This window comes from Psittacula echo, assembly GCF_963264785.1.
Source record: "Psittacula echo genome assembly, chromosome: 1".
NCBI classification, from domain to species: domain Eukaryota; kingdom Metazoa; phylum Chordata; class Aves; order Psittaciformes; family Psittacidae; genus Psittacula; species Psittacula echo.
Window position 1 is genome coordinate 30530069 of NC_137735.1, and position 25239 is coordinate 30555307.

Genomic DNA, 25239 nt, shown 5'->3' on the forward strand with positions numbered 1-25239 from the left:
TTTTGTAGCTAGAAGGCTTCTGAGGTCCTGGAAATCATGCTTTAGTCAAACATGAAAATGTTGTAACTTTTTAACATATACTTTCATACTTTTCAATGCTACGTTTTAATTTAAAATGAAATACTACTGTTAAATGTATTTTTATTCTACAGAGGGGTTTATTTGTATAAGATATATAAATATATATTTTTGTGTGTAATATGTATATACATACATATTTGTGTATACATATTTGAAAATTTCATGTTCTGGAAGAATAATAGAGGATTCTCTTTATGCCTCTTTTGGTGCTACTAGGAAAAATAATAATGAATAAGAAAGATAGTATTGCTTTTTCTCTCTCCCTTGAAGATTTGAAAGCCTCCTTAAGGAGGGTTGAACATGAAACAGCTGACTTGAAATTTCTGAATAACCAATATATACATAAAATTAAAATGCTAGAAAAAGAGAACAAGGCCAAGACTGAAAAAATTCAGCAGCTTCAGGAGAAAAATCTTCAAGCAGTGGTGCAAACACCTGGTGAGTGTAAATAATCACAGATATTTTAAATTTTCTGTGGGCTTTTTTTGACTCTTCTTATAATCTTTTTTTCACTTCTGGGAAGAGTAAACTTTTTTTTTACTTAATATTTTTTTTTACTTCTGGAAAAAGAAGTTACTACATCAAAATAACTATCCAATAGAGTAACATTACCTTTTGAATGTTTTGGCTCTGAATGTACACATCACGTATTCGGGACAAATTTGAATACCAAGTTAGATCTATGTAACCAGATTTAAAAGTAGCAAAATGCAAAGTATGTCTACAAACAAATATTACAAAAATATTTGTAATTATTCGAAAGCTTATTTAAAGGGTCTTTTGATAACTGAAATGTTCTGGTTGTTACTTTCAGGTTAATTTCTTTTTCCAGGATTTCCTTTTTCTTCATTTTTTTTTTTAAGCTAATGAAAATAGAATTATTTTGTGAAATTTTGGAATTGTCTTTTTCTTTCCAAGTCGTTGAACTTCGTATGTTTTTTTGGCATCTAAGGAAAATTAATAGGCAGTTAGGTGAATTTAAAATTCCTCTCTATTTTTCCACAGCTTTCTGCATTTCATGTCCTTTGCTTCACAGATGCCATGTTACACTTTTGTCTGTCTTTCTGCATACTTGCCCCTTGGTCACTAGTCTCCTGGGTTTTTTCTATACTGTGCCATCAAACATTGTATGTTCTTATTTAATTGTGTGATGAAGAGTAATTGTTCCCTCTGGAAATAATACATTTTGCTTTATTTTTAATACAATTTTTCTATGCAAGCAAATAACCGCCTCTGCTTAATATGATATCCATTCACTCAAATGACAACAGGATAGAAGGTGAAAAAAAAAATTACTAAACAATGCAGAGGTTAGTTGAGTCATAAAATGGTTCTTAATTGTGGAAACAAAATGTCTTCTGTGGTGTTTTGATTTAGCTCTTTTTAGTAAGGTAAATCACTAACATTCGACAAGTTTGAACTGTAAAGTATATAATATCTTACACACTGGAGAAAATTACTTATACTGAACTTTGCATGTTTCCTTGTTATACAACTGAACTTTGACAAAGTTGATACTAACCTGCAAGAATGGTGTTGTCTAGAATGTACAATTTTTATCAACTTATTACAGTAAGAATTAGAATGGTGACACATGCCAGTTCAGAAGCAGTGGAATATTTCATTTTGTATTAAAAGAAGACTTCCTTGCTTTAACTCCAAGTAACAGGTCATTGGGTTTGGGCTTTCAGGTGGCAGAAAAAGAAGCATTCCCTTCAGGCGTCAACGCATGCAGATAGACCAGCCTGTCCCCCCGTCAGGTGTTAGTGCCTATCCAGTTCCCCAGCCAGAGGACCCTTATATTGCAGACCTTCTTCAGGTGGCTGATAATCGGTAATCTAAAGAACTTCTAAATTTTGAAGTATAGTTGTTAAATATCTGCAATGATTTTCTAGCCCCCAAACTCCTTCTTTCAGATTTGCCTCAAACAAACTGTATTTCATGATGTTTTAAGAGCTCTATAGTTCTTAAATAGGATTTTGCTCGGTGATTGACAGTGATACCTGTGACCGAGTTGCAATGGATATTTAATAAGCCGCTTATTTTCTTAAAGGTTTTCTCATAAGATTTCTGTACTAGTTTTACTGTTATACCTATTTTTAGATTGGATGTTCTGGAAAAAAGCTAGGTGTAATTAATGTTTTGCATAGGAATAAACTGATTTTTCCTATTTATTTTGGAAGACTAAAAGATTATTTTTGTAGTTCACTTCTGTATTTTACTTGGGTATTATGAAAGGCTCAAGTCAATTATTTTTTCTTATTTAGAATATATCTGTAGAGAGTTTACATATTAAGTTTTGGCAGTGGAGGTTCTGCAAGGGGTAGTCTCTCTGAGAATAGACCAGTGGATACCCTGTGCTGGACACAACCAGTTCCAGTTGCTTCAGAACAGACCCACCATGGATCACAGGTGAGCCCAGCAACCATGCTGGTAGCTCCCCTCTGAAAATGTATTTAAGAAAGGGTAAAAAACCCAGTGATGCACAGAAGTAAGAAAAATGTGAGGAGGTGCTGTAGGCACTGGAGCAAAAGATTCCTCTGCAGTCCATGGAGAGACCATCTCTGTCCTCTCCATGGAGGACAAGTGGAGCTGAAGCAAGTGGATAGGCCCTGAAGGAAGCTGCAGCCATAGTGGCACGCTCCTGGCTGATGGAGAGGAACCCACACAGGAGCAGGTTTTCTAGAGGAAGCTATGGCTCATGAGGGACCTGCACTAGAGCAGTCTGTTCCAGAAGGATTGTGCTGTGTAGAGATGACTTGTGCTGGAGCAGTCTGTTACTGAAGGATTGTACCACATGGAGATGACCCATGCTGGAGCAGTTCGTGAAGGATTTGTATCCCATGTGAAGGACCTCACCCTGGAACAGGAGAACTGCGCAAGGAGGAAGGAGCAGCAAAATCTAAGTGTTATGAAGTGTTCTGCAGCTCCAATTCCCCATCCCTGCTGCACCACTTGGAGAAAGGGGGAGATATAACTGGAGGTGAAGCAGTGAAGTTGAGCTTGGATAAAGGAGGATGGGAGGAAGGAGATTTAAGTTTGTCATTGTTTCTCATCATCAAACTCTGTTTTTAATTGATGATAAATTAAATTAGTCCTCTGCAAGTTGAGTTTGTGTTGCTTGTGACAGTAACTGCTAAATGATCTTCCTGTCTTTATCTTGACCCATGAGCTTTTTCATTTATTTTTTCCCCCATCCTGTTGAGGAGAGGGAGTGAGAAAGCAGCTGGGTGGGGGACAGGCAGCCAGCCAATATGGCAGCCAATGTATAGCCAATGGCTAATATTAATATTAATATTTTGTATGAACAGAGGTTTTGGGGTTTTTTTTTTGTGAAGTATTTATGTTTAGGAGCAATGAGAAAATACTAATAGTGAATTATGTGCACATGATTCTTCCATGAGTCTGTCTATTACTACATTTCAGAATTCATGAACTTCAGTCAGAAGTAACGGAGCTACAGGAGAAACTGGAGGTATCTGAACATGGAATGAAAAATTATAGCAAACAGGTGTGTTTACAGTTTGGGGTTTTTTTTTTTTAATTATTATTTTGCTGTGGTAGCCGTTGCAATGGCTTTGATTATAATTTGTGGTTTATAATTTGGGAAAGCATTGTCGGGCTTGTGAAATACAGTTACTCTAACTTGCCTATGTTGAGCTATTTCTCTCCTCTACTTTAGGAGACAGTAACAATGGTAAAATATTTGCCTGCTGCTTTTGCTGATGATTTTGTGTATGAAAATTTCATTAAGTAAACTAAACTTGGTGATCACAAGTAGAATTTGTTTATGTCCAAGGTTTTTTATTGCAGAAGCATTAACATGCAAATATCTGAGGACATTTTTTCACTGTTTATACTGGTTATATTTTTTAAATTTTGGAAGTTATTTTATGAACAACAGGTTTTACAAAAATCCAGTTACAGTGGGTTGATTAGATATGTATAATCTTTTATGTGAGGGAATTACTTCAGTTGTTATACGTTATTTGTTTCAATATCTGTGGAGCAGTGGACACCATCGTTTATTTTTTCGCATCTTCATTTTACTCTTCCAGTATTCCCTGTTTTCAGTGTTCCAATTATTTTGCTTTCAAAGAAATCACTTCTTATTTTCAGAAAAATCCAGAATTCAAAAAAAAGTGGATGTTAAAGATTAGGATTGCATTATTAGGTGCATATCTTTTTACTCAATGTTATATGGGTGTTTATTTGAACAAAGTTTCTAGTAAATGTTATAGAAGATACCAAAGAACTTTTTTTGTGTTTGTTCCCTCAAAGGTTGAGCTCAGAGACAAAGAAATAGAGCGTCTTGTGCTAGCATTGGATGGCGGGCGTTCTCACGAGATTATCTCTCTGGAATCAAGAAGTAAAAGTAATGAGAAGCTGATTGCTCATTTGAATTTGCAGGTAATAGATTTATTACTGTTGTGTAGCCAAAACTACAATACGAGCAATCTAAAAAAACTCACAAAACTTCTAGCTCTTTAAAAAAAATCACTATTAGATGCAAAACCAGTTGATTTAACTTGCTTTGCTTTTTAGGTATTAAAAGGTGACTTGTTTTAAAAGTCTATTCAAATAATTTTGATAAAGAATTCTATGAACTCATATCTGTACATAGTAATGTTAATCTAAAAGTATTCAGAAAATTTCTGTATGATACACTGTTTTGACTAAACTTGAAAATACTTTTTTTGTTTCCTGTACATACTGTTTATGTTTCTGTACCCTTCAGTACCCTTAGAGCCCTTGGTTCCCATTAGTTTCTTATAAGGAGTAGTCCTGCAGATAATCTCATCAGATAGTGGGGAATCTTCCTCATTTAACTGAAATTGTCCCCACTTTTACTCCAACATAGATTGCAAGGAAATGATAAGCTTAGGATAAAGATATTCGTGCTTACTGTACATGTTAACATGCATTTAATATTGGTCTCAGAATGAGGGGTTTTTAAAAGGTATTACAAGACAGGCTGTAATACAGATCAAGTAAAGCCTATGTCTGAATTTATACCATCAACTCTCTGTTTTTCCAACTGAAAAACAGAAGTTTTGTGTACTGATTGTGCATGATGTACAGTGGCAAGAGAGCTATGTTGCAGAGTTTATTAGCTTATGTTCAGTGCTGCAAAACCACAGAATGAGCTATGACTTGGAAGCATCACAGCTGTGTTCAGTGATCCTGAATTAGTAAGTCATGCTGAACAGAAATTGATTGTACAGAGAGTGAGCCCAGAGCATAAAGCTGGTTTTGGGCCATCAAGACTATTTGCTCAGGTTCAGTGCCAATACACCATTTTTATTCTCTGAAAATAAATGGATGGGTATCTCTATGTAGTAGTATTGATGGATTGAGAGGGTTCTGACTTTCTTCTATTTCTACAGTAATACTTTTTTTTTTTTAAGTTCTAAGGGAAGCTCTGTGGAGATGGAAGTGGAACACCTCTGTTATCTTGACTCTTTCAAGATACTCTAGACTCCTGGGTAGTGTAAATTACTGTATATGTTTTTTATTGTTACTCTATATCACTGCCTATCTTCATTCTTAGAGAAAGGTACACTGGAGAACTGGAAAGAAAAACAATGTCTGTAGAACAGGATTTCTGAGGATGTTGTGTTTAAGGTGCTGGGATATGTTTGGGGCAGGATATTGTTTGTGAATCTGTTTTAAAGCTTCACTTTCATGAAAGAGTAACAGTGAGACTAAGCCTAACAAATATATTACAAAGGTGGAGAAAAGAATGTGTCCTCATACCTTCTGAAATTTAGGAAGACTGAGTACATTGGGTCTACTAGACTGTTGCCCAGGACAGGTTTATGTACAGCTGTTTGCTTTTGTTTTTAGAATAAACATCAGGTTTTGGCAAATAGATAAAGAACAGTGTAGTAATGAATTCCTTCACCTTGCACCTTTTTAAAGTCATATTTTTTCATATTGATGAGCATTAAGTTCTAAAAATACAAAATCTTGCCATTTTTAACAGGATGTCCCTTTTTTACTATGCATATAGTGATGCTGTATTTCAGACAACTGGGAAGAACTCTTGCTCCATAGTTTAACAATTAAGATTAATGTTTTAATGAAACATATCTTTCAGGTTGAATATCTGCAACAAACAAAGAAAGAACTTGAAAATCGCATTCAAGACCTCTTGGACACTAAACAAAATGTGACTAGTGAGGTAGTGCATTTAAGCAATAAAAATGAAGAACTGTGTCAAGAACTGAATGAAATAGACCACTTAGCACAGCAGTTAGAAAGACACAAGGAAATAGTGCTTGAGACTGCAGATAAGGAAATTGGAGAAGCAAAGGTAATCACGAATGTGTTACAGTGTGAAGAATCTGCTCAGCTCTTAGGCGTCTTTATAACTTTTAATTGCAACAAATGACCTATTTGCTTGTAAAGGAAGATTAAAGAGCTTTTTTTTTCCAATTTATTTTTTTATTATGCAGAATTTCTTACTGAAAGATGATTAATCACAGCAATATTGTCTCTTTACTGTATTACATGGTAAGAGTTTAGTTAAGCATTCTGTCTTCTTTCTTCTGTTAGCTTAGTATGAAATAAAATTCTCAGGTACTTAAAACTGTTGATAGGTAATAGATATTTGCAACAGTGATGTCTATGTTTTGAGGCTTTTTTTTTCTATGAGGAGTCATGCAATGATTTATTTAATTGTTGTGCTTCAAAAGAGCATGGTGTGTATGCACAAGTATTTTGTGCTTTCAGTTCTTAGAAGCTTTACTATTTAAAATTTGGCAGATTAAAAGTAACTAACTATGCTTTATTTCTTACCAAAATATTCTGTTTCCTCCATTTTTTGTAACAAAGGAATTGTCATCTTGAATATATAACTTTTAACATATAGGTTAATTTTGGTTGATAGAAAGAAATTGAAAGAAAACATAGTGAAATACAGGATCTTGAAGAAACAATAACAAGGCTTAAATCAGTAAGTAAAAATACTTTCAGTTCTTTTTTATAGCATTATTGTCATACTGTCATCCACATGATTATTGTATTTATTATAAAAATTAACAGTTTAACAATTAACAAGAAAGCTTTTATGGTACCCTGAAATTCTATTGTAATAAATTCCTAATTAATAAATGAAAGAGCTAAAGAAGCTACATCATACTGCTGCAAAAATAAACTGCAGGAACTGTTAGGTGGTATGGTTGACTATATCCTTTTTGTACATTTCCTTATTTCTGCTATCTGAAGTTGTAATTCCCATGACATTATAATTTTTACCACAAACAACTTATGACATCCTGGAGCATTTTCTTCATTTAAAAGCTACTTTGTCTTTTAATCACTATGTGAATAATTATGTAATACTTGGCTCACTCAAACAAAGCATAGTAGCCCAGATGAAAAACATGAATATTGTCAATTCCTTGCAGACCAAATTCTTTCTAGCATATAGCAAGTTATGTAATAGTTGAGTACTGTGCTTTGGTTTAGTATTTCTAGTGAACTTGAAAATACAAAAATACTTAATTTCAAGGACACCAGATTATAAGAAAGACATGACAAATAACATTTGATTAGCTGCAGGGCTGGGTCGACTGAGATACCATATAGTGATGTACTTCAACACCAGCAGTGTTACTAAATGCCGTTAAAAATTATTCTTTCCTTTAGTTTTTACTTCTTTTCACATTTGTATCCCACTATCCTGCTGGTTGGTTTCTTGACTTAAACAAGGGTTAATCTTGTTTATTTTGATACTGATTGCAAACTGTGTCAAAACTAATGCTTGCTTTGATGTAATAAAAAGTAGTATAAAAACACAATGATGTCCTTTATCAAACGCTAAAGCAGAAAACATCCAGGTTAATCAGAAGGAAACAGTGCTGAATATTAAAAATGTAACAAAATATTAATTTTCTTTTTCCCCAAATATATCTATTGGCACTTCTAATTTTTTTAATAATACTTCTTACTTCAGGAGTTGTGCTCATGTCGTAGGGAGAACGAGAGACTGAGTGAAGAGCTCTTTGGAAAAACAGATGATAAAGACAATCTTGAAGTGTTGTTAAACCAGCTTGAACAAGAAAAACAAAGGCTGACAGAAAAAACAGAAAACTTAGAAATAAAAGGTGAATCATCACATGTAGATTCCTGTAAATTATCTTCCTGTAATATTTGAAATAGAAAAACTTACCTAGTTAAGAGATAGCTAATAATAGTCTTGATATATGTAAATTAAAAAACTGTAGGTCTTCATTCAGAGTTGAAGCAAAAACATTTGTCACAGGAAGGTGTTTTCATTCTAAATGTGAGAACTGAAAAAGCTGATCTTTTTACTGTGTTCCCACTGGACAGCCTAATACTATGGCAATTTCATAAAAAATAATTTCTTTTATCCAATACTGGCTTTATTCGCTGTCTTTCTGAGTGGGTGAAGTCAGACTGTGTTCCTTGAGAGCTTTATCCAGTTGGATCTAGAAAACCTCCAGAGATGGAGATTCCACATCTCTAAGCAACCCATTCCAATGTTTCTTTATCTTCAGAGTAAACATTTTTCTTATTGCTTGTAACTGTCTTTAGCAATTAATCACCATTGTTCCTTGTTTACCTGCTGTGCACCTCTGAACAGGCTCCATGTTATCCATAACACCCCTCTTAGTATTGTCAGTCTGCTCTTGGGTCCCCAGCTCCTGTCCAGGATAAACAATCAGAGTCTCTCAGCCATTCTCCACAGGGCAAGTATTCTTCTCCCTAACCAGCTTGGAGGGCCTCCTGTGGCCTCCCCGAAGTTCATCAACATCTTATGCTGGGGGGGGGAACAAAACTGAATACAGTATTGTAAATGGAATCTAATGAGTGCAAAGTAAAGGGTAATAATCACATCCCTCGGTCTGTGTCTTCGTTGATACAGCCCAATATGCTGTTAGGCCTCTAGCAGATGCAAAGCATGCTACTCATGTTTAGCCTACTGTCAACCATGACTCATGCATACTTTTCAGGAGATTGCTGCCCAGACGATTAGGCCATCCCAAATGCACATGTATGAGGCTCTTAAACAGATGCTTTTATTTCTTTTTCTGCAGAACGAGAGCTTGTGCTAGAGGTAGAACGGATGAGATTAGAATATGGTATAGCCCTGGGAAACAAAGCTCCATCTCGCCTAGATGCGTTTATAAAGACTTTAGAAGAAGACAGAGATTATTACAAGCATGAATTAGAATATCTTCAGAAAATGATAAAACGAAGGCCTAGCCCAAGCCGTAGGACTTCAGAGAAGGTAAAGTTCCTGCTGTCAAGACGATCTGAAAAAATAATGGAAATACTATAGAACCATTTAAGGAGCTATCAAATATATTTTCTAATTCAATAGCAGTAAATGTCTGTAGTATTTTTTTAATTACATTCTTAACATAAAAAAGTAACTGAAAAAAAGTCCAGTTAACTAACATTTTATTTTCCTATGTGCGTTTTGAGGTAAAATATTAATTAATTATGGATCAGTTTGTTTGAAATAAATAGAACCCTATGATGGACAGAAAGATATTGAAATCTTATTAGCTGTTTTGCTTTTTCTCCTTGACAGTTCTTATTGTTCAAATTATACCACCAACACCAGGCTTTTTTTTTATTTGCAATTAGAATTCATTAAGTATGTATTTTTCATGTATTACTAGTAGTGTGAATTCTTTATTTTTTATTAATTATCCGAATTTTTTAATTAGTATATTTTAACATAAATTTTATTAATCACTTTGCAGAGTGAAGATCTTAGATTCATCACCAGAGAAAGAGATGAGCTAAGATCCATGTTAGACAGATTTGAAAAACACATGATAGAGATTCAATCCAATGTCAAGTTGTTGACTACAGAAAGGGATAGATTGAATATTCTTTATGAGCAGGTAAGAAGAGATTGTTTATAATTGGCATTGAAATAACTGATTAACACTTGTGTATAATTGCTTAAAATGAAAAAACTTTATAATAGAAATTGAAGAGTATAGACCTACTAGAATAAAACCAAAATAATAAAATATATTCCTATTTTTATTAGTTATTAATAAAATATGTATTCCAAAGTTACTGTATTAACTTTAAATACATTATAAAACTGTACTGGCATTCAGAAATAAGAAAGATCAGGAAAATAGCCCAATGGTATACATGAGAAAGTTGGGTAAGGATACAGACTAGAAAGCAAGGAAGAAGTAACAGTTTAACAGATAAGAAAACAGAGAGAAGTTAGGCTATACTTGGAACAGTAAGAAGATGATGAGTATGTTGGCAGCATAAGTTGTCATGCCACTGTGTGATATAAGGAATATATTTTTAATTATTTAGAGAAAAATAAGACTACAACAGCACTTGTAATAATAGCATTGAAACTTTCTTTTTTGTTAATGTATATGCTATATTAATTGCAATCCATATATGCTAACAAACAATTATCTTTTAAAGTCTCAGGATGAATTGAACAGGATGAGAAAAGAAGCAAAACAAAGTTCAGTTTCTCAAAGTCACGTGGAAGAAGAAAGAGACAACGCACTGGCTGATTTTAGAAGAATAATGGCAGAAAAAGAAAGCCTCAGAGAAAAGCTAAAGGTGAGCTTTTACAACTTCATTGCTTACAGTGAGGTGGTATATAGGGGAGGCTTATACAATAATGCTGTGTTTGTGTCTGGCTGTCTGTCAGTTCCCATTTTGAAGAACTTTTAAACTTACCTGATTTTAGACTCACTTGAGAGAGCTCAATGAATTGTCTGAATTATCCTTTAACTCAGTTCCTAAGTGGGGATAGGGGAAGAAGAACATGCCTTTAAGTGTCCTAGGGCAAGCATGGCATCACCTTGTGTAAAGAACCTACATAATGAAGCCCCAACTACAGAACATTTCTGTTTGTATGCACTGCTTCAAAGATAGTGGTGGAAGAGGTCATACACTTCACTTGCGAGAGTATTTTATTGATATGACTGACTTAAGAAAGCTCAATGGTAAACGCAGCAGTGGTTTAACAAGATTTAATGGCAAAATACACTTGAGTGTTTACTGCATAGAAGACAAAGTCAGACAGAACTGTCAGGGAAACTGTTCTGTTGAGTCATGAGGTTCAGAAAGGAACCCCTTGCACTCTCAGCTCCTCAGAGGGGAGTTTAGGTGTGGCTGGATCCAGACTTAGTCCCAGACCTGGTCAGTGGTTTATGTCTAAAGAGGTATATATGCACAATCAATCCTTTATGTCACTTAGCTAAGATTTAAAGTTTCAGTTCTCTTATTCCCAATTCATTTATCAAGTATCTTAAGTGATAAGAATTTTCTCAGTCTCAAAAAGTAACGCTTGGAGGCGTCCCTACTCAAGGGAGATCCTGGTGCAGGAGAGCTCAAGGGGCTCTCATCTGTCTGCTATAGAGTATGGAGTCACATTTGTATGCTAGCTGTATTTCAATTGGTGATGCTCAACTAACCCTCAGCTGTTGGGCAAGATTTATAGCCTGTGGCTGTTTTATTGAAACATTAAGTTTAAATTTAAATATTTCTATCTCAGATTCAGCAAGAAGCAGCTAACCTTGAAAAATCAAAGATGCAGCATGATATTTCGGAACTGGAAAATAATATTCAAGGAGTAAGTACATATTTAGGAAGTAAGCTTCTATTATTTTAAAATAGGATAGACTTTTCAAGCAATTAATTTGGTAGCTGTTTTCAACTTAAATTCATTCAAAAGACAAGTTGTGATAGCTTTCTACCATTAATGTGTTTGGTTACTGTTTTTTTAAATTGCAGTTTGAGATGGAAAGGTGTGAATTAAAGGCTACAATCTCTATCCTAAAAGAAAGAATAAACTCTTTGGAAAATGAATTAAAATTGAAGTCCAGTAAACTTGTCCAGACATATGATGATTCTTCTCAATTTAAAGCTGAGATTTGCTCACTTCAGTAAGTCTAATACAAAATGTGGTTTTCTTTCACAGATGCTGATGTAATTTTGTTTGTTCTATGACCATAGAGCAGAGTTGAGTTTCTGGGAAAGACCATAAAATACCTTCAAAATCATGTTGTACTGTTTTTGTCTTAAGAAAAAGTAAATATGAGTAAGGAAGGTGCTATGGTGGCTTTTTACAGCAAGCTTCTCCTAGACTTATTTGATGACCAGATATACTGATAATTTTTATGGCTAATTGTGAATGAAAATTTTCTCCTCCCTCTAGAACTGTTTCCTCTAACAGGCATGTTCTCTGCTTAGGAATGTATCAGAACAGGAAATTTCTAAAAGGGTATTCAAATGCTGTTTGTTAAAAGGAAGACAGATGTCTTTGCAGACAGTAGGACCTAATTGTGTCATATTTACAGAGTTGTCAGTAATACTGAAAATTTTAAGCCAAGCATTAGGCATTAATGTTCCACAATTGAGAGCTTCATGGAGAGTCATTCTGTAATGGCATTTTACTTGCGCTGTGTTTCTCATGGTCACTCTCTTTCATATACTGATGCTCTCACACACTACAGTTTTGAGAGTTGACATCTTGTGATCCCTAGACACACAGCCTGTGGGGATTAGATCAACTTGCTCAGAACTGGAGGATCAAGTATACCCATGTATTTTCAAGGCCTATTTGAACTTGCAGGATCTTTTGAATGTTTTACAAGGAAAACCAGGGCTTGTGACTAGCCCCTTCCACCCTCAACCTGAGCAGTACTTTACTGCATTGTACAGCAGTACAGTAGCAGGGTGAATAGCTATAAACTGAAGCTGGGAAGCAGGCCTTGAAGTTCATCTCATGCTCCCAATTGCACAAAAGAAGGTTGTTAGTAAAACAATTAGTGTATTTGTTGGTAAAATTGTGACAACATTCATAAAAGTGAAATACCTTATTAAGTTCTGTGTAATTTTAGTGGACAGCACTGATATCCTAAAAAGGAGGAGATAAGGAGTAGGGCTACAGTAATTTCAGCATTTAGTTCTGCTTTGTGCATGCTGACAATTTGTTATAGCTGTGTTTGGCACCTCTGCTTCCCCATTCCCCCCCCAGGTTTCACTCAAAGCTGAGTGAGAGCAGTCTTTATCTGCAGACATGCTGTATACCGGATTGGTGGATTTTTTAATAAATTAAAAATTTCTCTAGCATTTGTGGAATCCCATTTCAGAGGGATTTCTGTTTCCTGACCTGTACTGTAAATAATCCATTTAATTACTTTGGAGTTGCATTCTTTTTCTTTTTTTTTCATAGGTCACTGATACTTCTTTCTGAGCAAAGCCAAGTATGTAGGTAGATGGTTTCATATATCTTTCAGGCTCTGTATTTCTTGAAGTAAGATCAGAACTACAGCTGTGACTACAGCTGTCAATTTGATTGCTTCTTGAAAGGTGGTGTGGCTGATAATCACTGCTACGAGCTACATATCAAAATCTTAATACAGCGAAGAGTCAAAAGACACAAGTAATAAGAGTTACCTGATGAAGAGTAACAGAATTCAGTGTAAATTAATTTTTCAGATTATCATGGTTGTTCCACGAAGGTTCCATTGCTCCATTTTGGAATGATGTTGAGGTGAACTTGCTGTAGGGGTCCAAGAACAACCAAGTGGTGTTGGTCTTGGCAATAATTACTAGTCTTCTCTCTTCCAGAGAGTGAGGGACAGTTCTGGTTAGTATGACACAATCCTGTGCTGCTGGTTGGTATGGAACACTGGAGCTGTTCCAGCACTTCAAGCAGCTTTAAAAGCCATAAATTGATGACCCTGAATAGGTCCCAAACTTCTTTCAACTGTGTACTGATTTTCTAGGCTCTTAAATGACCAACTCCAGAGATCTGTTGACGATTTACAGCACCGATTGACCCTCAAAAAGAATGAACTGCAGTCAGCTCAAGAAGAAATTGTAAAGCTAGAGGAGAAAATAGGTAATCACTGGTTATTTTAATGCTTATTTACTGATTTTAAAATAGAAAGTACTTATTCTTTTATTTATAGATAGGTTAAACCAGAGGAGCACTTCTCAGGATGAAGCAGTCAATGTGCTTAGAAGCACTATTACTGTTTTGGACAAAGAAAAGGATAGTCTTCAAGAAACCGTAGATGAAAAAACAGAAAGAATTGCATGCTTAGATGACAACTTAGCTAACAAGGTATGTGCAGTAGAAGTACTACTTTGCAGTCCATTTGGAGATTTTTAAAACAGACATTTTGCTTGTGTGGCAAAGCCAATGCAGAGCCTGAGGCATTGCATGAATGCTATGTTTGGACTGAGTCCAAAAAGTCATTTGCCAACTCAACAGCATTTTAATTATTATTGTTAGTGTTAGTGTATTCCCTAAACACTCCAAGAAAATAAAGTAGTATATTTTTGCATTTTGCACTTGGAGGTTATTTGAGATATAAGGTTCTAGCCTGATGTGACAGAATCTATAGATGACTTCCATCTTTTTTATAAGAAAATCCTTTCTCAGTAAAGAAGCTTGGAAACTTGAATGTGCAAAGATGCACTTATTATTGGTGAAGGGCTAAAATAAAGGTTTAAATATAAAGTTCTTTAACTTGAAGTATCCTATTATGTTGCCATATAATAATGCAATTTTGGCTTTTATTTTCATAGGAAAAAACAATTGCTCATTTACGTCTAACCCTCTCTGAACTGGAGTCCTCAAATGAGTAAGTAAAGACTAGGATGCCTTCTTCAGTAGCTTTATCTAGTGGTTTTAAAATGAAAGTAGATGGCTGTTTTAGTTATTTTGGTGAAAAGGAGCATACTGTGTTGAGAAAGATGCACCCAACTTTTGAAGAAACTTCTCCTGCAATTATATTGCAGGCTGCTAAGGTACTGTTAAGACAGCAATTAACCATTGTTTGTGTATATTTATTTTCCTAAATTGGTAACATTTCCTAATTCTCAGTTAGGAAGTAGGTTTTTAGTGTTCTAAGTACTCCACTAGATGTTAGATTGAGCCAGGTAAAACTCAGATCTGAACTCCTAAGTATTGGCAAGCTAATACTTCCAACTTAAGTTACCAGTACAGTTTAAATTACAGTATATGTGCATAGATTTTAGCTGGGCTTCATCTGATCTTTCCTTCTTGCCTCTTTTCACGCATGACTTTTAAAACTATAGCTTTTTAAAAGAAAATATTTAAACACCTGAAGACGAGTGTAGCTGAATATTTAATACATCGATGCATGAATTATCTGTGGCAAAAAAAAAAAAAAAGAACAAAACTTTACATAAATTCACACATTTTAATTCTAGTAGTTTGTTTAATCTTTTTCTTTCTCTTTTGGTTGTGACATTTCAGGTATAAGCTGTCTGTCTTCATCCTTTATGGTTTATAAAATATGCAATGGCTAATATACTCTAATCACTACCAAACACGGATAAACATAAGTATCTGTGATTGCTGTTTGCATAATAAGATACATCTCACCAGATGCATCTTCAAAGTTGAAGTTTAATTAAGTTTTATTTGTGCATATTGACATTTTACATCTTTAGATTATGTTTATGTTTAGACTTATTTGTCAGCCTTCAGAGAGCATGAATTCCACCCCCCCCTTTAAAAAAATAATAAAGACTTTTGCATATCCAAAATCCTCATCTGATCATTTTCAGTAGTATGTGGTATAGTATAAGAAGGGACAACTTAAATAAGATTTTCACTTGATAGCCAGATAAAGGACATGCTGAGCAGCAGAGACCGTGAGATATCTAGCTTACATCGCCAGCTTGATACGTCCCACATAGAGCTTGCAGAGATAGGAAGAGTAAAGGAAATGGCTCTGAAAGAAAACAGGCGACTGCAAGATGACCTAGCTACAATGGCCAGAGAAAACCAGGTATGAAGGCAGTACATAAAGCTGAAGTACTAAACTATTTATTGCTTGCTTATGTATAGGGGTGCGTCAAAACCGCTGTATCCTCAACTTTGGTTTGGTATGCTTAATTAGTCATATTTCTTGAACACTGGGATATTAAAAATGACTGGGCAGAACATGTAAAAGCAATTACTTTAGATACTTCAACTTAGTCAGTACAGTGGGGCAGAAATAGACAAGCTTTCAGTTTAGTCACCCTTCCTTCCCCAGATTAAGAAAGGAATCTAATTAAATCTAGGACATAATTGTTTATTCTATAATGAAATTATGTTTATACTATAATGAAATCGGTTATATCACTTAGTAGCTGCTATTTAATTGTTAAAAATTGGGTTTTATTATCTGTGGAACAGGGATTATTGAGAAGGAGCAAGAAACCACAAAAGCAGATATCAGGTTATTAGTAAGGTTGAAGTCAGAGGGAGGAGATTGCTAGCACCTCTGTATTTTTTCTGGGGCATAGTGATACATTAGTTTCACCCATTTAGTTTCCATGAAGCACTGGATATATTGAGTGAGGTATGCCACATTTTGAAATTGTATGTTTTGGAATGTAGATTTACTGTTTGTGTTCTGTGAGCCTTGGTAATGGTGGCTATGAAGAGATATTGGCAGATTTTTAATTTCCAGTTCTGGCAAGATTAGTTGCCATTCATGTGTGCTGCTCTGCAGGAACTTTGCTTTAATGTAAGAAAAGTATAAGAGGGCTTAAAAGATACAAGGCAGAGGGACTTATTTTTAAGATATGATAGTCCTGAATAGTCTGAATTTGTTTCCTGATTTCAGGAATGGATAAGGATGCACAGTCGATGAGAATAGGAGGGGTTCCCTTTCCATTGTGTCAAGTTTGTGTGGGGTTTTTAGATGGTGAATTCAAAGTGCCATCTGTTTCCCTGGAGAAATGTTCTTATTGGATTGTCTTTGCATTGGTAAGGTAGGTGTCATGGTGAGGTGGCATCTTATAGAGTTTAGCTGTATAATGCAGCTTTTCGTGTGTGGGGATTTTGCCTTTTGTGGAGATTCTGTTCAGGTACTTTTTTTGACTACTTGCAGAGGTTTTTTGATATTTTTTTTTAAATTTGCATTAGTTTTACATGATTTCATCTTTCGTTAGAGTCATAATGTACTTCCTTGCTAACAGCTAGCCAGTCAGGCTAGCTAGCTTTAGGTCAGAGGGCAGGTGGGAAGGGGTTTGTGACTGCCCAGTGGACTCTGAGTTGGATCATGTGTATTCATGGTTAGCTTTCCATTTTAGAAGTGTACTATCCCTCTCAGCTGCTGATGGCAAAATACATTCCCTTGTAAAGTGCATGCTATGAAGGCACAACTTGAACTTACATCGCTTACAGAACCAAAGCTGAAATAAAATCTTTAACTCTCTGAGGAATTACATGTTTCCATAGGGTATTACTGAATATTTTATTGGAAGGTGAGCTATCTCAAGTTGATGGTGTAGTTTAAATAAAAAATTTGGAAGACAGAGAGGGTTGAGAGATTTAGTGAATTAAACTGTTTGACTGTCATTATTATTCTTCTTACGGGATCTTCATCTTGAGATGTTCTCCAGGGGTCTGCAAGTTAAACCAACTACTGGTATGTAAAAGCACATTCTTTAAAGAGCTTAAGAGTCTTGCATAGCCCATTTGCACTGTTCAAAATCGTCATTGCATCCCCTCTTCTTCCTTGGAATCTCCAAGTCTGGGGTCCATGACTTGGAGAGCATGAAATGCATTCAGTCTTGTTAATCCCTCACATAGTTTGAGAAATAATGAGTTGGTAGTACACCAGCTGGATACTGCTGACCAAAAGCTTCCCAGCTCCATGTGCATGATATGGATGTCCTTGTACAAGAGAATGTGTGTATGGACAATATATAGAACATAGAATCATAGAATAGTTAGGGTTGGAAAGGACCTTAAGATCATCTAGTTCCAACTCCACTGCCATGGGCAGTGACACCCCACACTAAACCATGCCACCCAAGGCCTCATCCAACCTGGCCTTGAACACCGCCAAGGATGGAGCATTCACAACCTCCCTGGCCAACCCATTCCAGTGCCTCACCACCCTTACAGTAAAGAATTTCTTCCTTATATCCAATCTAAACTTCCCCTGTTTAAGTTTGAACCCATTACCCCTTGTCCTGTCACTACAGTCCCTGATGAACAGTCCATCCCCAGCATCCTTGTAGGCCCCCTTCAGATACTGGAAGGCTGCTATGAGGTCTCCAGGCTGAACAGCCCCAACTTTCTCAGCCTATCTTCATATGGGAGGTGCTCCACTCCCCTGATCATCCTCGTGGCCCTCTTCTGGACTCGTTCCAACAGTTCCATGTCCTTTTTCTGTTGAGGACACCAGAACTGCACACAATACTCCAAGTGAGGTCTCACAAGAGCAGAGTAGAGGGGCAGGATCACCTCCTTGGACCTGCTGGTCACACTCCTTTTGATGCAGCATAGGATACGGTTGGCTTTCTGGGCTGCGAGCGCACACTGCCGGCTCATGTTCAGTTTCTCATTGACCAACACCCCCAAGTCCTTCTCTCCAGGGCTGCTCTGAATCTCTTCTCTGCCCAACCTGTAGCTGTGCCTGGGATTGCTCCAACCCAGGCATAGGACCTTGCACTTCTCACGGTTAAACTTCATGAGGTTGGCATCAGCCCACCTTAAAAGCGTGTCGAGGTCCCTCTGGATGGCATCCCTTCCCTCCGGCGTATCAACCAAACCGCACAGCTTGGTGTCATTGGCAAACTTGCTGAGGGCGCACTCAATCCCACTGTCCATGTCACCAACAAAGATGTTGAACAAGACTGGTCCCAACACTGATCAGTTCCATAGCTTCATCATAGAAGGCCACCAAATTGGTCAGGCAGGATTTCTCCTTAGTGAAGCCATGCTGGCTGTCACCAACCACCTCCTTGTTTTTCAAGTGCCTTAGCATGCCTTCCAGGAGAATCTGCTCCAAGATTTTGCCAGACAAAGAGGTGAGACTGACTGGTCTGTAGTTCCCTGGATCATCCATTTTCCCCTTCTTGAAAATGAGGGTTATATTACCCTTTTTCCAATCATCAGGAACTTTACCCGACTGCCATGATTTTTCAGATATAATGGACAGTGGTTTAGCAACTTCATTCGCCAGCTCCTTCAGGACCTGCAGATGGATTTCCTCAGGTCCCATGGACTTGTGCACGTTCAGGTTCTTAAGATGGTCTCGAACCAGATCCTCTCCTAGAGTGGGCCTAGGGTCTTCATTCTCACAGACCCTGCGTTTGCCTTCCAAGACTTGGGTGGTGTGGTCAGAGCCTTTGCCAGTGAAGACCGAGGCAAAGAAGTCATTAAGAACCTCAGCCTTCTCCAAATCATGGGTAGCCAGTTCTCCCGATATCTTCCGGAGGGGGCCTACGTTGTCCCTAGTCTGTCTGTTATTTGCAATGTAATTATAGAATCCCTTCCTGTTATCTTTCACATCCTTAGCCAAGTGTGATTCTAACTGGGCCTTAGCTTTCCTAACCTGGGCCTTAACTTCCTGGACAACATCCCTGTATTCTTCCCAGGCTGCCTGTCCTTGCTTCCACCTCTTATAAGCCTCTTTTTTCCCGTCGAAGTTTCCTCAGCAGCTCCTTATCCATCCAAGGAGGTCTCCTGGCCCTCCTGCCGCACTTCCTTCTAGTTGGGACACAACATTCCTGAGCTTGTAGCAGGTGATCCTTGAATAACAACCAAGAGTCTTGGGACCCCTCCCCTCTAGAGCTATATCCCATGAGACCTTACTAAGCAGGTTCCTGAAGAAGCCAAAGTCTGCTCCTATATGTATATAACATAAATGTCCAGTGTTTTATAGGGTAAGTAGCATTTTTTTATCGAGCTAAACATTAGAAGGAACATAGAGAATATGTGAGTGTGATTTAAAGAGTTAGCTCAGAGTTTTGTTGCAACTTATATTCAGTTTGTATAGCGAATAAAAATGTTGCAGCTCATCAGGACACTCAAATGCCTTGCATGGTTTTGATGCTGAGATACAAATATATGTTCGAATTCACTAAATGCTAAATGAGAACCTTGTTAGCTAAACCATTTATTTCAGTTCCCCTCAGTCAACCTGGCTGAGTCTGAAGCTAGGAAGTACAATATAGCAAGATGTTTTAACTGAGGTAGTACCCTGAATAGTTCTTGCAAAACCTACTATGCAATACATAAATATGTGGGTGTATTATTGAAGTTAGACATGCCATTAATAGGTATCAAGAGTGTAGATTTAGATTAGATATTAGGAAAAAAATCTTCATTGTGAGGGTGCTGAAGCACTGGAACAGGTTGCCCAAAGAAGTTGTAGATGCTCCATCCATGGCAGTGTTCAAGGCCACATTGGATGGGGCTTTGAGCAAGCTGGTCTAGTGGAAGGTGTTCCTGCCCATGGCAGAGAGGTTGGAACTAGATGATCTGTAAGATCCCTTCCAATCCAAACCATTCTGTAATTCTGTGATATTACCATAATATGATGACTAAAGGTTTCTCGGTGTGCTTGGGAAGGCTACTACAGAGACAAACAAACTGATTTCAGCATATGCTAAATAAGTCACACAATAAAAAGGGTGCCATTAAGGAATATTAATATACCACAAAAAAAAAAAAAAAAGAGGGTAAGAAATAATCCTCTATTTCCCCCCACATTTGACAGTGGGAATAGAAGAAGACACATGCCTTTTTGGCCCCCTGGGCTAGAGGACTCAGAGAAAGGTGAGAGCTGAACCTGAGAGAGCCAGAATTAGCAATTCCAGCATCTCAAACTTATTCCAAGGTGCCTTTTGGATGTCTAAATATGATCTTAATAATCCATTTAGTAGTCTTTCAGTTCTACTTTAAAATAAATGTTCTGTTTGCTATAAAGTTGACTTTCTAGTGACACAAAACTTTCCTTCACTTGGGGATAATGAAGCCTAAGGCTAGAAAAATTCCAGCTCCCCAACTTCTGTATGTTAAATTTTCCAAAGATCAGTAAGGTGTGTCATCAGGAAAGCTACAGATTTTATGAACTGGTGTGACATTCATTATTTTCTGTTATTATTCTTGCCTCAAAAACTCTTTGTTGTATCTAAGGTAGTATGGAATATTTCTGAACCCTACAAATACCAAAGGGCTTTGACTAAATTACTTAAAAGAATACAGTAAAATCTGGGTATATGCAATTACATTGATTTAGCCTGGTACAGTAATATATAGTGATTAATTCACTCTAATGCACTGTTTTGCCTTTATGTAATCTCTTTAGGCTATCAGTACCGAGCTTGAAGATGCAGTACGTGAAAAAGAAGAAATGAAAACCAGGGTTCATAATTATATAACTGAAGTTTCTAGATTCGAGACCTTGATGGCTTCAAAGGTATAATCTGTAGGCAGTCATTGCTGTTTTCAATAAATCCATTGGGTTTAGGATATTGTTAGAAAACAAATCAAGAAATGTGTAGTTTGGGTCCTGTTCTCCCTGCCTGTCCCTTTTTTTTTTTTTTTTTTTTTGGCGTTTTTTCCTCTGCCGTGTTTCAAGCTTCTGTTGGATTAATATGAAACCTCCTTAGATCTGAAGCACTGCTAAATTCTGCACATCACAATTTTATTGACTGTGTTTCAGTTGGGCATAACACTGGAGAATGACAAACAAATCATGTTTGAACATTGTTTCGCTTTTTGAGAAGGCAACCAGTGAAATATCTGGTACTATTTCACGATTATAGGCAACAAGCAGCTTAAATGTTGTTTTTAAATATTTTACACTTTTTAAAAAGAGAAATTTTATATGTATCTGTGCAGGAAAGTGTAAAAATAGCAAATTGGAATATTTTCTCTGAATGATGAGTTAAGAGTTTTTGCCGTACTGACAAAACAGTGCTCTTCTTAAATGTATTTTATGCTGATACTTGGATTCAAAAGTGTGTGAATTAAAACTTAAAATCATTTAAAACAAATGGAATTTATGTCAAGACAGCATGAACTGGTGAATCCGTTATGTGATTTTTGCATAGGAAAGAATGAATTTTGATATGACTTTGCGTTGCATGTCTAGATGAATGCATGCAAAGTCATCCACTTTTTACAAGTAGAAACTGAAATATAGAGAAAAAATGAAGGTCAGTAGTATGTTAGCTTAGAACTCTCAATTTAGAACACTTGAAGTTTAGTTATTAAGAATTTGATAATATATGTCATGTCCAAAGCACTTAAGCTACAGATGTGGCCACATCTTTGGCAAATGAGAATCCAGTTATTTAAATCAGGTACTAAAAAACCTGTAGAATATATAGCCAGTGGCCAATTAGGAAAGGTTGATTTCAGGGATTTGTCTTTTGTTACATCCAAATATTGCCTGTGGAGATGGGGAATTTACTTTTCTGCACAGTGTTCTCTTGCTTAATTATCTGTTTCTGTTTCCTAATGCACTGCCTTATTCATCTGCACCTTTCAAGTTATGCAGGAAACACGGAAGAAATTTCAAAATGAGTAGCCTTCCTCATTGGATAAATTTGACTCATACTAGCAACATGCTTATCCCATTGTGCCTTACATGAACAGGGGAAGAAAGGAATGGAGCTATATAAAGCAGGAAACGAAACACTGCCTTATAATATGCACTTGCATTTGGGCCAAATGAAAATTCAGAAGCAACATTTGTTTTATCACTGCATAACTAATAAGCACTAAAGCTTGCAGTTTTGTACTTTTACGATAGACTGCTTAGGTGTATGTGCCCAAATAGGTTATCAGTCTTTCAGGCACTCCTGTAATATAAATCTTTGTAAGAGCACACGCAGGAAGTAAAATTGCTTAAAATTGACTCCCGCTGGAATTTATTGGAAAGGGCAGCACTAAGATTAGTACATCTCAGTAATGTGACCCTTGACAATGCTGAGAGATCCAAAATAACCCCTCCCCTGGGAAGTTTAAAACTCATTAACAACCACTAAATGTAAATACTTCCATTTAAGAAAACTAAATGCTGTCGTTGCATTTATTTACTATTTGGACTTGCAAAAGGGATGATGCCCTTTGGTAGCTGCCAGATAATGGGATTAAGAAAATGGAGAAAAAATCCACTTTTTTTCTGGGGAAAATAGGAGTAGGCATTAAATAATACCAAGCAACTTGAAGGCGTGTTGATCATTACAGAGCGATTTACTGTTTCATCTAGGAAAAAGAAAATGAAGAATTGTTAGAGAAGTTCCGAATGGTCCATGCACAAGCAGAAGACTGGGAAATGAAGGCTCATCAAGCTGAAGGAGAAAGCACCTCAATACGACTTGAACTTCTTTCTATAGATACAGATCGGAGACATCTCCAAGAGAAAGTAGAGCTTCTGGAAAAAGAGATTCAAGGGGTAATAACTTGTGCAATGAAATTCTGTCAAGGAAAGTGGAATACATTCAAGTGTGTTGTAATAAAGTCAACATACTATTTTTAATGCTTTAGTGGGAAATAATTCATATATATGAATGTTTCAAATGTGGAAACAGTAACTGATTTTGGTTAGATGTTCTTTCTTTCTCCTTTCCCTGTTTTCCCAAAATTAGAATCACACTGTGTTTTTTAATACTTTTAGATCTCTTTTGTTGGGTGATCAATGGTGTTATGTTACTGTCTCTGTAAGAACCTTTTGTTTAGTTGCTTAAAAATATTTTCATATAGCTTTATCAGTATTTTGTTAGCTAACTTTATGGGTATTTTGTAAGCTTGGTTCTTAGATTTCTTTGAAGTTTGAATGAAGTATTTGAAACATTGGTGGCTGGACTAAAGGTAAAAATCTGGTCATAGTAGTAGAAATCCAGAATCAGGATGGCTTAATGCTGAAACCTAGACCAATAGCATAGAAAATAATGATGTTTAAGTTTTAGAGGCAATAACTTTAGGAAGATCAAGGTAGGGTATAGTAGTTGTGGATTGACCATGTTTTGTCTCATGCTTTTAATTAGCCCCAAAGCTGAGTAAAAAATTGATTGTATTTTGAGGGGTTTAAGCTTTTAATTCCCTTCTGAAGCTGGAATCCAGCCACATTCCACTTCTATATAGTACTTGTATGATTCTTCAAGATGGTGATTAAAAATTGCAGAGATGCTTTATTAGTTGTTCTTAGCTGTGATTTAGGGAGATGAGAGGAAAGGAACGTAGTATAAAGTTAATTTTATAGGAAAAGCTAATTTTGAAGGGAAAAGAAGGTGTTAAACAACAAACTTGTTATTCAGCAGAGAACTGTTTACTCAACATTTAACACTGAAGGGGCATCTGTATTTGTCTTTGTTTAGCATATCTTTGCACATCAAGCATATGAATCTCAGATCTCCTCCATTACAAAAAAAATGTCCAAATTGGAAGAAGATGTTAAACGTGAAAATCAGGATAAGTCTTCTGTGTTGGCGGACCTGGCTTCTGTGAGGGAGCTCTGCGTGAAACTTGAGGCTAACAAAGAACTTTTATCTCGACAGCTGACAACCAAAAGCATGGATTATGAAAGGGTAAGCAGCAAAGGCAAATTTAATTTGCTATGATAAAATATTTTCCTTTGCCTTTAATGGTTTTTGAAGAAAACAATATATTGCTTCTGAGAGAAAGGTAAGTTAATTTACATCACTAGTTTTGCATTTACATCTAAATTAAAAACTTTGTGGTATACAGATCTGTATCTGTGGGTTATGTACACAAAGAGTTTCTTTCATTATCACTACAAAATGTGGCAGCAAAAACTGCCATACCACAGAGACAAATTATATTTGTTTGGTTTTATGTACTGTTTTAATTTACTCAAATTTTCAACTTTAAAAAGTTGGCATTGCACTTTTTATTTAGATATTAAAGATTCTTCCTTAATAGATTTTTTCAATTAGATTGAAATTTAGACTGAGCTGAAGTTTATCAAATATTTTGAAATGGTTTAAACAGTTCTAAATATCCGTAGTTTCTGAACTTTTTTCTTTACAGCTGGTTGTTATGTCTTTACTTAGTGACTTGGTCAGGTTTCTAGTTACTGTAATATTCAAGATGAACAGTAGTTCTCATCCCTGCAGAATTTGTTTATATTCATAGATCTGGTGAGGAAAATGAGCATTCTTACATTTTCAGCAAAACCCAAGAAGCTACTTGTGAGCTAACCTAGTCAAATAGAATGAAGTATAGTAAATACTGGTTTTATACTTGTGCAAAAGCCTACTGCTGTTAGAAGTCAATTAGTGTTCTGGGTACTTAGGTAAGCATTTCCAAGACTCAGTAATCCAGCTCCCAATAGAACATTTGACAGATGCAAAGCTTGAGTAGTTTTAAGCTAAGTATAGTTTTAA

General features: G+C 36.2%; 1 protein-coding gene across 1 annotated transcript in view; it reads left to right on the plus strand.

The window, feature by feature from the left end:
- CEP135 (centrosomal protein 135) overlaps positions 1-25239 on the plus strand; it is a gene marked incomplete at its 3' end in the record, with an annotated part of 35799 nt that overhangs the window by 6634 nt on the left and 3926 nt on the right. The window contains exons 4-22 of the mRNA XM_080623984.1: positions 352-519; positions 1773-1914; positions 3508-3592; positions 4363-4491; positions 6182-6397; positions 6974-7039; positions 8042-8192; positions 9147-9340; positions 9822-9965; positions 10522-10665; positions 11606-11683; positions 11845-11996; positions 13845-13960; positions 14031-14185; positions 14653-14708; positions 15716-15884; positions 21192-21302; positions 23103-23288; positions 24211-24420. Coding sequence (XP_080480110.1) covers positions 352-519; positions 1773-1914; positions 3508-3592; positions 4363-4491; positions 6182-6397; positions 6974-7039; positions 8042-8192; positions 9147-9340; positions 9822-9965; positions 10522-10665; positions 11606-11683; positions 11845-11996; positions 13845-13960; positions 14031-14185; positions 14653-14708; positions 15716-15884; positions 21192-21302; positions 23103-23288; positions 24211-24420 — 2672 coding nt within the window. The remainder of the gene's footprint in view (positions 1-351; positions 520-1772; positions 1915-3507; positions 3593-4362; positions 4492-6181; positions 6398-6973; positions 7040-8041; positions 8193-9146; positions 9341-9821; positions 9966-10521; positions 10666-11605; positions 11684-11844; positions 11997-13844; positions 13961-14030; positions 14186-14652; positions 14709-15715; positions 15885-21191; positions 21303-23102; positions 23289-24210; positions 24421-25239) is intronic.